General features: G+C 41.6%; 1 protein-coding gene and 2 non-coding genes across 3 annotated transcripts; 2 read left to right on the top strand and 1 right to left on the bottom strand.

Moving 5' to 3' along the window:
- The first annotated feature begins 495 nt into the window (after positions 1–495).
- LOC119278997 lies at positions 496–12,515 on the top strand. Its single transcript, XM_037560402.1, has 18 exons — positions 496–774; positions 2,899–2,978; positions 3,304–3,354; positions 3,446–3,976; positions 4,181–4,432; positions 4,762–4,827; positions 5,295–5,471; positions 6,116–6,167; positions 6,240–6,527; positions 6,725–6,835; positions 7,918–8,106; positions 8,976–9,251; positions 9,801–10,409; positions 10,741–11,249; positions 11,343–11,403; positions 11,482–11,550; positions 11,748–11,943; positions 12,054–12,515. Exons 1-17 carry the CDS (start codon positions 511–513, stop codon positions 11,829–11,831), a joined length of 3,669 nt encoding a protein of 1,222 aa, XP_037416299.1. The 5' UTR covers positions 496–510; the 3' UTR covers positions 11,832–11,943; positions 12,054–12,515.
- A 1,073-nt stretch (positions 12,516–13,588) lies between these two features.
- TRNAI-AAU lies at positions 13,589–13,662 on the top strand. Its single transcript has one exon. It is a non-coding gene; the product is annotated as a tRNA-Ile (tRNA).
- Positions 13,663–13,720: 58 nt separating this feature from the next.
- On the bottom strand, positions 13,721–13,794 carry TRNAV-AAC. Its single transcript has one exon. It is a non-coding gene; the product is annotated as a tRNA-Val (tRNA).
- Positions 13,795–14,981: the final 1,187 nt, after the last annotated feature.

Raw genomic sequence — 14,981 nt, 5'->3', positions numbered from 1 at the left:
TTCCGTGCAGCGAGCATCAGCGCCGACGGGCAGCGGCGGAACTGCAATTATTTTTTTGCGTGGATCCAATGGCCACGAGGCTCACATCCGACGGCTGGGACACGACCGGCCGAAACTGAATTAACGGGACGATGAAAATGGGAAAAATAGATGGTATTAGCATTTCCTTCATTCATTGATGGTACAGTACTAGAAGCGGAGTGTTGTGTTGGAGCCAGCTAAGCCTAGCCAGGGGTCGTCGTCGTCTCCTTCTCTCTTCCTCCTCCTCAGACCACACGGCGGGCCAGACTCCAGACTCGAGTCGAGACTGAACCAACCCCGACCCAACCCCCCAACCAGACCTCCCTCGCGATTCGAATCCCCTCACCGGCGGAGAGAGCCAAGCCCGGATGCTGCCGCCGCGCGGGCCGCCGCCGACGACGACCGCCTAGGGTTAGCCGGCCGCTCCAGCCCCCCTCCCTCCCCTCCCCCCCCGCGCGCGCGCATCGGGGGGATCTCGCGCCCGCCGGGATGCGGCCCCACGACGCGCCGTCCAAGCGGGCGGGCGGGAGCGGGCGCGTGGCGGCCGTGGGGATGCCCCCACCGCGGGCCATGTCCGCCGCGCCCTCCTTCTCCGCCGCCGCCGCCGCCGCCGCCTCGTCCGCGTCCGCGCGGAAGCCGCCCGAGCCGCTCCGCCGCGCCGTCGCCGACTGCCTCTCCCCGCCGGCCCCGCACACCCACGGCCCCGCCGCCGCCGCCGCCTCCGCCGCCGCCGAGGCCTCCCGCACCCTCCGGGTCAGTTCTCCACCCATCTCCCTTTCGTAAATCTCGGCCCCTCCTTGGTTGGTTGCCATACATGTGCACTAGTCAGTCCTTCGCGTGCTTGCTTATAGCTAGCCAGGAATCTCGTCAATTTGCCGCCCAAGCGACTTGCGAATGGCTAGATTTAGCAATGGCGCGCTCATACGCCGCTAGCTGCTGCTCCGAACCACCGGTCAAGCTGCAGAGTAACCATCAGCTTGCATTTGGTTCGGTTGTCGCCTTGTATGCCATGATACGACTAGGGTTGCGCAACGCATTGAATGATGCACATAATTGGTGCCTATATATAGTATCAATTGGAACGCGCCACCCACTTATTATGTTGACGCCGAGGAATGGATGACTTGAGTCTAGCTGGGAACCACATTGATGTGCCCCTCGCGCTAAGCGGCTCGTGAATGGCTAGGTTTGGCAATGGCGCGCTCGCTCGGCGCTGGCTGCTTTTCTGAACCCCAGGTTGCGGAGTTACCGGCAGCTTCTCCATTGTCGTCTCGTACGTCACGGCGGCACTGGTGTTGGGCAATGCATTGAATGATGCATAAATTGGTGCTTATAGTATTAATTGGAACGCGCCACCCAATTATTTCCAGCGCCATTGAGAAACGGTTCATGTCCACGAGTGACGTCACTGCGTAGTTTGTCATGATATTATTTGATCATATCCTGGTATCTGTTGTTTCGCGATTAATGAGTAGAACATGTGTCGCTTAAGGCCACCGACCGCCGTTTGGAATCAAAGGGCGCTTCCGCCTCGCCTTTTGCACATAAAGCACAAACACGTTGACTATGTCTGTTTACAGGCCCCCCTATATGACACACATTCAAGGTGTTTGCCAAAGAAGCAATACCTAATTACTGTTTTGGCAAATTATGACTTGCAATCTACTCCCTCCGTTCCTAAATATAAGTCTTTCTAGAGATTCCAACAAGTGACTACATACGGAGCAAAATGAGTGAATCTACACTTTAAAATATGTCTACATACATCCGTATGTTGTAGCCCATTTGAAATGTCTAAAAAGACTTATATTTGGGAACGGAGGGAGTATGTGAATAGTATTATATTCAGACATGTTATCTGTCAGTTCGTATATATAATTAAAAGCACATCATCTAATGTGAAGTTCTTTCTCCTTTTGACTATCGGTTGCATTCGCTGTTTGGTTGCTCGATTTGTTAATTGTTTCGTATACCCGTTGTGATTCATCACTGCCCAGCATATTTAGCTTCTCTGCTTTCTCTCTTGCGAATGGGATTCGGTAATGACTCATTTGGCACTACCTGCTGTTCTAAGACGCAGTTGGAGAGAAACCAGCAGCTTATATTTGGTTTGCTTGTCGCCTTGTATGTCAGATAATACTGCACGGCGCAATGCACTGAATTACATACAAAATTGGTGCCTGTAGTGTTGATTGGAATTGGAATGTGCCGCCCACTTATTTCCAATGACGCCGAGAAACGATTCATGCCCACGAATGACATGACCGCGTAGTTTCTAATGGTTTATTTCATCATACTCTGGTTTTGTATTGTTTCATGATTAATGAATGGAAAGCGTGTCGCCTAAGACCACCGACCACCGTTGGAAATGAAAGCCCGCTGGTGTTGCCTTTTGCACATGAAACATAAACACACTGGCTTGGTCTGTTTACAAGCTCCCCTATATGACATACATTCAAGGTGTTTGCCAAAGAAACAAAACCTGACTACTGTTCTTTTTCACATTATGACTTGCAAGATACATGAATGTTATATTTGGACACGTTATCTGTCAGTTGCTATATATAATTGCATGCACATCGTCCAATGTGAATTTTTTTGGAAGGTAAAAGTATATAAAATTGTTGAATCCTTTTGACCGTTTGGTTAATTGCTTTTTTTGTTAAATTATTTGGTACATCCATCATAGTTCATCACCTGGCCAGCATATTTTTGTTATCTGCTTTCTCTGTTACCGGCTTACCGCTGTTGGTATTTTGGGCTATTGATGGCAAACAAAGTTTTGTAATGCAGCAAGATTCTTTTAACTCTGTTATCATCTCTCCTCAACTTGTGCACATATATGCCATTTCCTGATGAGTGATCTTATGCTGGCAGGATTATATAGCTAACCTGTCAACCATCGATATGGCTTATAATGTCCTGATTGACCATGCTCTTGCAGAAAGAGATCGGAGGTATGCTTTTCGCTTTCATTTCGCCTTTTCTAGCTCTTTCCCCATTCCACATTACAAGGGGTAAAGATTCAGCATAATGTGCTCATGTATCTCGTGTTTTTCTTGACAAACTTATCTAGCTCCTGTGTCATAAGCTACAACTCCTTAGCTTCTTTCTGTACGGCATACAATAATTAATCAAGTAACGATAAGGGTCTGGAATACTTGAAATTATTCACAATTTCCTTGCCGCATTTAGACTTTTTGAGCCGCTGTATCTATAAGAATATAATGCCCCCAAAAAGTGAATATTATATTTCCTAACGTGGACAATCTTTTCAACCAGCCCAGCAGTTGTCCCAAGATGCGTGGCATTGTTAAAGAGATATCTTATCCGGTAAGCTGAGTGTCAATTGTCAGCGTCTCATGCTTATTCTTGAAAATTGCTTGCACTTACACTAATACACTGTACAACTTTGCGTGGTAAGGTATATTCCAAGGGTGCAAACGCTACGTCAAATCGACATCTTTTGTGCAAATACCATGGCAAAGTATGACCCAGTGGCAGGTCACAGAGCATCATCATTTGGCCAGAACATTGGATCATCTGCAGCTTTGCCAAATTCCTCTCTTGTTGCCCCACCAATATCGAACTTTGCTTCAGCATCTCTTGTGAAATCTTTAAACTATGTCCGCTCATTAGTTGCCAGGCATATTCCAAAGTTATCATTCCAGCCAATTCCTCCGTCTCTGGCATCAACCTCTACAAAACAGTCGCTTCCTTCACTTTCATCATTTTTGAATAGGTCCTTACAATTGAATCCAGAAGCTGTTACCAACAGAGAACATCTTGAATCAAAGAAGGAATTGCAAACTGCACCCGATTTAACATCGTCAGCAAGTGAAAAGGTCGATGGTGGAGAGCATGGATATGATATCAAGTATATATCCTTCGACATTCTAAATTGGCGATGGCATGTATACGGTGAACGTCAAACATCAAGTTCTGCCAAGGAAAGGTATTTCTCTTGTGCTTATTTTTCACTGTCAGTTCGTTTTGGTAGACCAGAATGTCTTGTCAGTACAAGATGCAATGTGTTCTGTACCTGTTTTTGTCAAGTTGGAGCATCCCAGTCATTCTAGCCGTAATGAATGGAATTTAAAAGTATAATGCTGATAGTTGTGCAAACACTAACTGCATTGTTTGTTTCATTTATCACCAGCAATGATCTTGCAGGCCTTCAAGATTTTCATACACAGGGTTTTCTTGAAGTTGGTGCTGCAGCTCTTCTAGTAGGGGATATGGAGGCAAAGATTAATGATCAACAATGGAAATATTCTGTTATCCAGGAATTTCCTGATATTGATTTATTGCAACCTTCAACTTCGACAGCTAGCACTTTTGCATCATCGCAGGGTCATCTGAAAGCAATAACTGCCTCAAAACGCATGAAATCGGGCCCGAGTCAAGTTTGGTAGGCTTTTTATTCTTCTTTAGGTTATCTTGTATATTAGTGCTACATTGTGGTGAAACCATATATATATTTCCTTTCATGCATTATTTTAGTATTTCATGTAGAACACATTCTCCTCTCACCTGCCCCATTTCCTTTCCAGTTTTGCTGAGATGGGTATTTTGAGAAACAGCTTTCTGTATCTGTGCTGACATATCATACTTCATTACGAACCAAATCATTATCTCAAGGCCAGCGCATATTAACTTGTAGATTTTTTTGTTTAAATTATTGATATCAATAATTAGTCAAAATGGTATTAAGTGTGGCAACACTTACTTTTTCTGCAGGGTGAATGTACCTGCAAACACATTCCAGCCTCGAGCACGTCCCCTTTTTCAGTATAGGCACTACAGGTATTCCCTTCTGCATATGATTTAGCATAGTATTTTGTATAGGAATGTATATGTTGAAGTGTATGCGTACTTTTATAAGGTCAGTATTGCATCAATGGAACTGAAATACCCTAAGTTGATTAAGTCTGAATTTTTTCTACCACCATATATGCATATGCATGCTGTAAAAAAAACAAGATGGAAATAGTGAGACATGCAATTTTGGGATTCTGAGTAAAATCTTTACTTAATTAACAAAGCCATGGAGAGATTCCGAGTTGTATTTTGTCAGATAACTCTCATTTACCTCTATATTAAACATTTGCTTATTTATAGTATATCATAGCTATAATACTCCTGTGTAAACCATATAGCTAAATAATACTGTGTTTCAGTTTGAATTCCACATTTGTTTTCAATGTGTTGCATCATGCCTAAAAATGTGCTCACATGCATCTGTTGCTCTTTGTGGCACCCTCTTTCAACAGTGAGCAGCAACCCTTGCGATTGAACCCTGCTGAAATTTCTGAAGTCATTGCTGAAGTTTGTTCAGAAACAACTTCAAATGCAAATCAATTTAATGCTCCATCAAGATTGACCACCCAGAGTCGGCAACCTTCAGCGGATGTGGCATTTAGTGTCCTCATTAAACTTGTTATTGACATGTATATGACCTTACACCCTTATCTTTTCATTCTTTTTACCTCCAGTTCGCACATCGTATTTGCATATCTAGTTCTTTCTACTGCTGTCTCCATTATTGGTATTATGGTGACAGCATGATTCTTGTACTTTTATATCTAATATTACTGCTGATATCAGACCTGAACAACTTATTGTTAACTGACAGTATATTTTCTTTACTATGAATGCATTTCAATTGCAAAACATATGCTCTAATTAATGCAAAGTATTTTTATTACATGAATATCTATGTGATCTGACCTGCGACATTGTCATCATTGATCTGAACTGCCTATTGTTCTGCTACTTTTTTCTTGTATAATCATGTCTCTGTTTTACTTGGGTTGTCAGCAGGCTGTACGCTTTGCTTCTATGAAATGTAAGGCTGATGCACTCTGCACGCGTACTAAAGATTTCCATGTTTGCCATATTTCTGTTATCAAATAGTAGTTTGAGTAATGAATGCATGCATCAAAGAACAACCGTTGCAAAATGTGAGCAAATATTTATCTCAAAATGTCATAGAACTGCACTTATTTAGGCTTGGTGTTAAAGCAACCTTTGCAACCATAGAACTACACTTATTTAGGGTTTTGATAATATTTGTTTCTCTTCCTTGGTTCAGGTATATGATGGACTCTGAGGCTGCTGCTCCTCTGACACTTTATATGCTTGAGGTGTTATACTCTGCACAGCTGTATCCCAAAACAGATCATGTGAAATATTTCTAACATTTTTTTATGTTTCAGGGCATGTTAAGCTCTCAGAAATCACCTGCCAGAACAAAGGCTTTCGATCTGATTCTGAACCTTGGGATTCATGCACACCTTCTGGAGCCTATGATAGTTGAAGATGCACCACTTATTGAAAAAGGTGATACTACAAGCAACTCTTATCTGAACAATGAGTACGGACCCAATATGGATGAACAGAGGGAAGCGGAACCTGAAGAAGAGCAAAGGATTAGTCCTGCTATTGATCAGTTTGAGTCATGGCTTCTCAAAATACTATTTGAAGTTCTCCTTCTCTTGGTTCAGGTGATTGTTACTTTTAGAATATTGAACTTGTATGCATTTTGGTAGTCATATTGGCCCTCCTCTTAAGCACAAGGGAATGTGTATTATATTCATCTATGTACACGTGCAAGCATGTTTACACCACAACATGTAGATTGCTCCATTTTATGCTAGGCTGGTACGTACAATACCTTTATTTGTTACTTCTGGTTTTGTAGATGGAGGAGCGGCAGGAGATCGTGTGGGCATCAGCTTTAAGTTGTCTAATTTACTTTGTTTGTGATGGAGGGAAAATCATCAGGAGCAGACTTGGAGGTTTGGACATAAGGGTAAGGAAACTAAGGTTTTTTTCATGTATTCATTCTTTGAGTCGTGTGCTTGGACCCTATTTGTAACATTTTGTCAGTCTTGTTATTCGCGTGCCTTTGGACTAACAGTGTTCAACACTTCACTTCTAGATGATACCCAACACTTTGTTGTGGGAAATAATTTCAGTGGTATTTGATTATACGGAACATGAATATTTGGAGTAATAATATGAGAACTAAAACTGTAAATACATATGACTTATTGTGTTTGATTGTTGTATATTTGTAAAATATAAATAGCCTAATAGAATGAACATTCGCATGCATATTTGCATGTTGAGGTGGGCTTTTTTCTATGCATGATTGCATCTTGTGGCGGGTCTTTTCCAATGCATGGTGCATGCTGAGGTGACATGCTTGCATGTTGATAGAAATAGGTAATTGAGGGCTAGCCATTTATATATAGAAAATTGGAGTTGTAGTTGAAACTATACCTTTATGTCCCATTAATGCTAAACATATATCAGTTGAGCATGTAGTATGGATTTCTGCTTACATGGCAAGATGTGCATATTTTTATTGTCATTTTATATTCACAATTGAAAGATGGAAAATAAAAATAACCAATAGCAGCGGTACTGAAAATAATTGGATCTACAGGTTTGAGTATATTATTACTGGTGTTGATATGTTCCGAATGTATGGGTTGGGTGTAGAATGCTATTCCAGCACAAGATTTTTCTTTGATAGCAGGCTGTGAAATGCACTTGGACTTCTTCTTTTATGTATGTGGTCATGCATTTTTCTCATATATTTGGCGTATGAGCCTGTTTGACCTTCATCTGGCATAGGTTTTTAAAAATGTGTCACTCCGAACTAAAACCACGACACTTATTTTGGATTGGAGGGAATAGCATATAGTCTGTTTACTACACCCTCTGTTCCTAAATATAAGACGTTTTGGCAGTTCAATTGAAACTGCCGAAACGTCTTATATTTTGAAATGGAGGCAGTAGTTTACAGCAATTTCTGTAAATTGTGCTATTCCTTGCTGTCAAAGAAGGGTTTGAGAACCACGTGTGCATTTTTTAAATCCTGAACAGGTTGTTAAGACTCTTCTTGAGATTAGTGTGGAACACTCATGGGCAAAAGTAGTGCACAGCAAGCTCATTTGCATGCTGACAAATATGCTGTACCAAGTACCAGATGGGACTCAGAGTGGTGCACTTGATACACATTTTGTTCCCGAACGGATAGATCTTCTTGGTGGAGTTGATTATATCTGTCTTGAGGTTAGTGTTACTCTTTATCTTTAGATAGAACTATGCTGTTTCATGCATGCTATTGATGTCTGTTTACAACTGAGCTGTATGTCTATTTGACTGCAATACATTATTATCTTATTATCTCAGTTCTGCACAAAGTACAAGTAAACAATAATACGCCAGAAGATAGTCCAATGAAAGACCTGCTCTATAGGCAAGTAAACCCACCAGTGCTTCACTGCCATGTACTCCCTCCGTTCGGAATTACTCGTCCAAGAAATGAATGTATCTAGATGTATTTTAGTTGTAGATACATCCATTGTTGTGACAAGTAATTCCGAACGGAGGGAGTAGTTATGTTGGTTCTTTCCATCTGCAGTTAATCTTAGCTATCCCATTCTGGTACTAGCTGGAATATCCCATTCCATTCAATAACTTTGTCTCAAAATACTGGTCAATATTGTCTGGAATGAAGGGGATCGGCTAGTTGGTACTGAGTGGCGAATGGCAACTGCAATCATATGCGGAATTTTCTTTCCTCGTAGGTTCACACTGAACCCCAGGAATATGTCTGAACGTAAATAGGACTTCTTATGCTTAAAACAATTTTTACTGCACCTAGTGTCCCACGTGTGGTTGGCAAGATGGGTATCCCAGAAAAACTGGTGAGGTGCTGTATTCTTTACTTGAGAGAAAAGTTCGGTCAATCATAGATCCATAAAATCTGCGCCAATGGTCACTACTATACTATCTCAAACCAACAAATTCCATGAGATAACTGATGGTCGTTAAAATCAGAATTATTATCATGCAATGCTAATCCATTTCAGTCTCTGTTTGTACTATTCATGATGGTAATTTTTCTTCGTTAATCTATGTTACCTTTTCATTTACAGTATTCACGAGCCAACTCGAAGGAAGAGAAGCGGGATTTGTTTTTTGTTCTTTTTGACTATGTAGTGCATCAAATAAACGAAACATGCTTGGCTGCTGGTCTTTCAACATATACTTATGATGATGCTCAACCCCTTGCTTCCCTTCTTGCATCTGCTGATGCTCCGGAGGCCTTCTATATATCTGTGAAGCATGGTGTCGAAGGTGTTGGGGATATGCTGACAAAAGCTATATCTGCGGCATTATCACAGTCAGCAGAATACGAGCAATTAAACGCGGTAAAGTCTCCTTCCCCCTAGTCTTTCCCAACAAGGACCACTATCTTTTCTTACAATGCTATAAGAGTCGACAGTGTTTTTTACATGAGAGTAGACAGTGTTAGAGACTAAGCTAGTAGTTAGTGCTTAGTACAGCTGTTGAACCTTTGTTAAATTGCTCTACACACGTAAAACATCATGTTCGAAGTTGCGCAAAGTAAGTTGTATCCACAACATTGAGGGCCCCTACAATCAACTCTAGTGTGTATGTTATGTGATGGTCTGCACATGTTCACATAAATAGGCAGTAGTCATGACCAAGAATCCACATTCTTTTCTCAATTAACCGTTAGGTCCTGCAACATGGTCCTACACATTTATTTGTCTGACTTTGTTTCATGGTAAAACACCATGAATATATGTCAAGATTCTCCCTTATAAAAAAGTGCTCCCTCTGATCCAAATTAAGTGCGTCAATTAATTTGGATCCGAGGGAGTACATAATTCGGAATTTTATTTTTGAAATACCATTTACTGTACTGGTCCTGATCAAAATTTCAATATTTGTAGCTTCTGGACAAGGTTATCAGGAAACTTGATGGAACTGTGAGCACATTTTCAAGGATTGACAATGAGTTTGCTTATATGATCCAAGTAACAAAATCCTTCAAGTGTTTCAGCAGCATTCAAGATGGATCTGAAGATGGTGACATTGCATCTAGGGCAAGGCTTTGCTGGGCTACTTTGCACTCACTTCTTCACTCACAAATTTCATCATACAGGCACCATGGATATATTTGGTTAGTTGAATTGCTCCTCTCGGAAGTAAGTGAAGAAACAGATGGCTCTGTTTGGTCTAAAATCCAAAACCTTCAGGAGGAAATTAAAGATGCTGGAAGCCACGACACCTCGTGTCCAGAAGTTTCACTGCCCGTTTGTCTGCTGTGTGGGCTTCTGAAATCAAAGCACAACTACATCAGATGGGGATTTCTATATGTTTTAGAGAAATTTCTGATGCGGTGCAAATTATTATTGGATGACAGTGACATGCAGGAGCATTCAGTTGCTTATCATAGCAAAAACCGTCTGGACAAAGCTTTTGCGGTTATAGATGTTATGAGTACTGCTTTGCTACTCGTGTTTCAAAGTAATGAGACAGACCATATCAACATCTTAAAGGTGATTTTCTTTCACCCAAAATGCAGGCATTTCGCCTTTGCACTGCAAGCTAGCACTATCTTTGAATATTAAAGTTGCTTTCTGAAAAGTTAATACTGACAATGAACTACTTACAAATGTAATTTCTCAAAGGTAATAGGTAGTTTCTAAATGCAGATTATAGCGCTCTGTACACCCAGTTAACTGCTAATAGTTAGTTGATCTGTAGCCAATTTTATTTCTAAACATAATTGATAACCTCTTAGATCTCCTGTTTAATACTGGTCTAAATCAACCATTAGTATTCTTAAGTTATATGATCTATCCTCTAATTCAAAGTTTCCTCATATAGATGTGTGACATGTTGTTCTCACAATTATGTTTGAGGCTTCCGTCCACAAATGTGATGCAACTGGGCGGCCTTCAATCCCTTGGTCAACTTTTTGGTTGCACAACTAAGAACATGGAGTGCACATTGGAAACCCTTGCATCACACAAAACCATAGGAACGAAGAGCCTTTCCAGGAATGAGACATTGCAAGATACAGGCATGAATCAATCTACTCAATCCGCTCTGCTCTGCGAAACATCAATGTCAGCACTACTTCTGAAAGGTCTTGCGATAGCTCCGATGCAGCTTGTAGCCCGTGTGCCAACTTCATTATTTTTCTGGCCATTGATGCAACTTGAAGGCGCTGCCAGCGATGATATTGCATTGGGTATTGCTGTTGGTAGCACAGGAAGAGGCAATATCCCTGGTGCTACATCAGATATTAGAGCAGCGCTTCTTTTGCTTTTGATTGGTAAATGCACAGCTGATCCAGAAGCACTTTCGGAAGTAGAAGGCAATGAGTTCTTCAGGTAATCTTTTGTAAGCTGCATATCTTCTTCGTTTGAAGTTGATTTATATAGCTAATACTTGATGTTTGTCCCTTCTCCACTCGACACCAACAGGGGGCTTCTAGATGATACAGACTCAAGGGTGGCATATTATTCTGCTGCCTTTCTCTTGAAGGTATGCTTGTCAGCAGTTGTTGACTGCTTACTGACATTCCTGTTGCACTTGGCCCTAATAAAGTTTTTGGTTGTACAGCGGATGATGACAGAGGAACCAGATGTCTACCAAAGGATGCTCCAAAGCCTCATTTCAAAAGCTCAACAGGTTGATGCTCTTTTCCTATCTCATCTTGTCAGTAAAAATTTCAAATACCAGAGGAATATTGTTCGGATGCAACTGGTATCTAGATTAGTTCCTGCTGACACATTCAGGCAGTACAAGTCTCACAATAAATTTAGTTCCGCACATGCATCTGGTCTCTAGATTAAGTTGGCACTGACATTTATTTACGCCGTTTCCAGTGTAACAATGAAAAACTTCTGGAGAACCCATACCTTCAAATGCGCGGAATATTGCAGTTGTCAAATGATCTAGGGGTTCAATAATCTATGGTTTGACATTTCAATGTACAAAGTTTTCAACGGGAACTGGCGCAATCGATCATTTTTGTTGCAGAAGAATCCATATCTGAATTCCTCTGCTCCAAACTGTGAAAAGGTGTGTGCTGTTGAATTTCAATCATATCCCCTATCTCCACTCGCCCGCCCCGCACCCTGTTCTCTTTTTCACTACTTGGAGGCCGCTAACGGATTTTGTCAATTTTGCAGATGTTTGAGTGGACCATGTAAATTACCCGCTTCTGCCGTGCTTGTGAATTTCTTTATTCTTTATTAGATCTGAATCAATATTCCATCTGGGGGTTGGGTCACCGTCATTCGCAAGACGAGATGGAGCTGAGTTAGGATGAGATGGTGTTGATAAGCATGACAGCTGCAATTTTCTGATGCAGCGTTGAGATTGAGCTGGCCGGCGCAACTTTTTTTTGCGAGAATGCTCGGTTCAATAATGGTAGTTTGTATGTGTGGTTTTTTGATCTGTGCTCGCCTTTCCCGTCGTAAGTAACAGAGGGATAGATGTTTGTGTTGCTAGTGTAATTGCTATCTTGAAGTAAACTTTACAGTGAACTTGCCTGATCCTTAGGTTTCTTTGTGCCCTGGGCTAAGTGTACATGTGTAGGGTGAACAAAATCAGTTTTGTTTGTGCTGATTTGAATATACCTTTCCGCAACATCTTCATGAACTTTTAATTTGCCCCCTCTATCAAAATATAAGACGGTTTTTTGACACTATGATAGTGTCAAAATATGGCTTATATTTCGATACGGAGGGAGTATTTTATACTTCCACCATTTCAAAATATTTGTAGTTCTAGGTTTGTCGCAAGTCAAACTTCCTAAGTTTGACCAAGTTTATAAAAAATATATTAATATTCATGATATATATGTACTAGTACGAAAATATACTTTATGATGAATATAGTGAAACTAATTTGGTGTCGGAGATGGTACATTATTATTAACCTATAACTTGAAAATGTTTTGGAACGTAGGGAGTAGTTTTGAAATGTCTTGTTTCATAAACTTGAATACCGTTCTATCTAGTAATCCCCACAGGAAAGAAATTATCAGCCTACACCCGAGCTCATATGCCCTTGCTGTGAACTGTAAAAATAAAAAAAATGAACAAAAAAGTCAATAAAATCGGATATAATTTTTGTCAACAAATATTGCTTAGTGGTCTACCCACATGCAAAGTTAATGGCATAGGTGTTGGCCTGGACGAAAATAACAAAACCAGGGCTCCAAAAATGCTTTGGAAAACAGCCTTTTTGAAGCTTCGAATTTTGTTTTGCCTAGAGAATCACGAATTTTTTTTCTTCATGACACTTTGCACGTATGTCAGACAAAAAATCTTCGTTGCGTCCACCCAAAAAATGTTTGTTACAAAAAAAAAAGATTGTTTTGATTTTCTTTTTACTGTTTCTCATTTTATTGTTCGTACGCTGCATTTCCACTTGGAGCAGATATCATATCATGCCTGGAATGATAGAACAATTTTGTGATTTGGGACAAAATAGTTATGAAATAGTTCATCCCTGCTACCTTGGAGACGAGCCAATACTTTGGCATCCCGAACGTTGGTGGCTTGGTGCCCACCGCCGTCTCTTCCTGCTCAAGCTCACCGTATAAATTAGCGCGATGCAGGGAGGGTTTCCCTTTTATTTTCATAGTATATAGCATCAAAAACAATTGACATTCAGTTTCAACAAATAGATAGCCTGACAAAAAGAAAATTACGCAAAAGGCCTATTAGCTCAGCTGGTTAGAGCGTCGTGCTAATAACGCGAAGGTCACAGGTTCGAGACCTGTATTGGCCATTAACTTCTTTTTTTCTTTTTGTTTCTTTACGTAATGGAGAAAAAAATAATATATAGATGGCTTCGCCCGGGTTCGAACCGGAGACCTTCAGTGTGTTAGACTGACGTGATAACCAACTACACCACGAAACCTCTATGCCTCTAATTTATAAGAAAAGGTATTCGTTAGCAATCTTCCAAGTCATGCTACATACCATCATGTGCTGTTGATCCACTATTTTTACAAGACAATAGGTCACACCATTATATTCCATAAGATTTATGGAGATAAAACCAAAATAAATAATAGATCAGTGCCAATGAAAGCACATGGAAAGGACACCCAAACACACTTGTGTCCAACTGAACACATGATGCTTTAGGAACCCCCGAATCTAGCATGGCCACGCTAAGGCGAACTCCAATGTGGAGCACCAAAGTTCACCGCAAATGTCCGGACAATTTTGGCCATCCAACGACTGTCACAAAATTTGTCCAACCAGTCCGGACGTTCAAAATCCCGCAAACCGGCACCGAGCTGGGGGAGGTTGGGGGAAGAATGGATGTTCGCCACATCAAACTCTGACGCCCCGGACCCACCCATAACATTCTTCTGCCGCATCCGCCCCGGCTTGACCGCATTCACTCCGCCAGGCCGGCATCCCGCCTACTCGCATTCATAGCGGTGCGGTGACCGAGAAGCCTACTCCGGCTTGAAAGCCGGTTCGGCTCCTCCTCCGTACAATCCTCATCCTCTCCCACACATCCATTACCTCCGCGCACTAACACACCTTTGACCCCGTGATGGGGAAGAAGTCCGACACCCGGTGTGTGACTCCGGATCCAAGGGCGGCTCTCTAAACTGGTTGCCGCTCTGTGTGCTAGTTCCCTTGCGGGTGCACTGGGTGCCGCTCTAAGAGAATTGCCATTTTTGAATCTTTCAAAAAAGATTATAAAAAGTGAACATATCCATCCATGCAATCCCATCCGCTAGATGTATATAACTTATTCATCAGCAGTTAATTTTCATAAATAAGAAAATCCCATACAGGCAAGAGGGGACCGAGTGGGTGTTGCCAATATATCCGTCTCACCCTGCTTGTAGAAAGCTCCATCTACGGATATGCACTTCTTGACTTGTTTCTTATGTCCTGATATTTTAAAGATCACCGATATTTTGTGTAGGGCATCCGGAGCTCCATGTCAGCGGTACCGGTCACATCACACAATATTTCTAGGCAAGCGGGGAGGATGAAGGAGAGATGAGATGACAGATGTTGCGCGCGCGTGCGCGCGCGCGCACACACACACACACACACACACACACACAAATTTGGCAA

This window comes from Triticum dicoccoides, chromosome 3B (assembly GCF_002162155.2).
Source record: "Triticum dicoccoides isolate Atlit2015 ecotype Zavitan chromosome 3B, WEW_v2.0, whole genome shotgun sequence".
NCBI classification, from domain to species: Eukaryota; Viridiplantae; Streptophyta; class Magnoliopsida; order Poales; family Poaceae; genus Triticum; species Triticum dicoccoides.
Note: the sequence above shows the minus strand (reverse complement) of the source record. Positions and strands in the feature narration are given on the sequence as shown.

Excerpts from the sequence above, each read along its gene's own strand:
- LOC119278997 (XM_037560402.1), top strand. The coding sequence starts at position 511 with ATGCGGCCCCACGACGCGCCGTCCAAGCGGGCGGGCGGGAGCGGGCGC. Across the intron at positions 4,828-5,294 it reads TTTCAGTATAGGCACTACAG|TGAGCAGCAACCCTTGCGAT; the intron begins GTATTCCCTTCT and ends CTCTTTCAACAG. Across the intron at positions 11,551-11,747 it reads TCATTTCAAAAGCTCAACAG|TGTAACAATGAAAAACTTCT; the intron begins GTTGATGCTCTT and ends CGCCGTTTCCAG.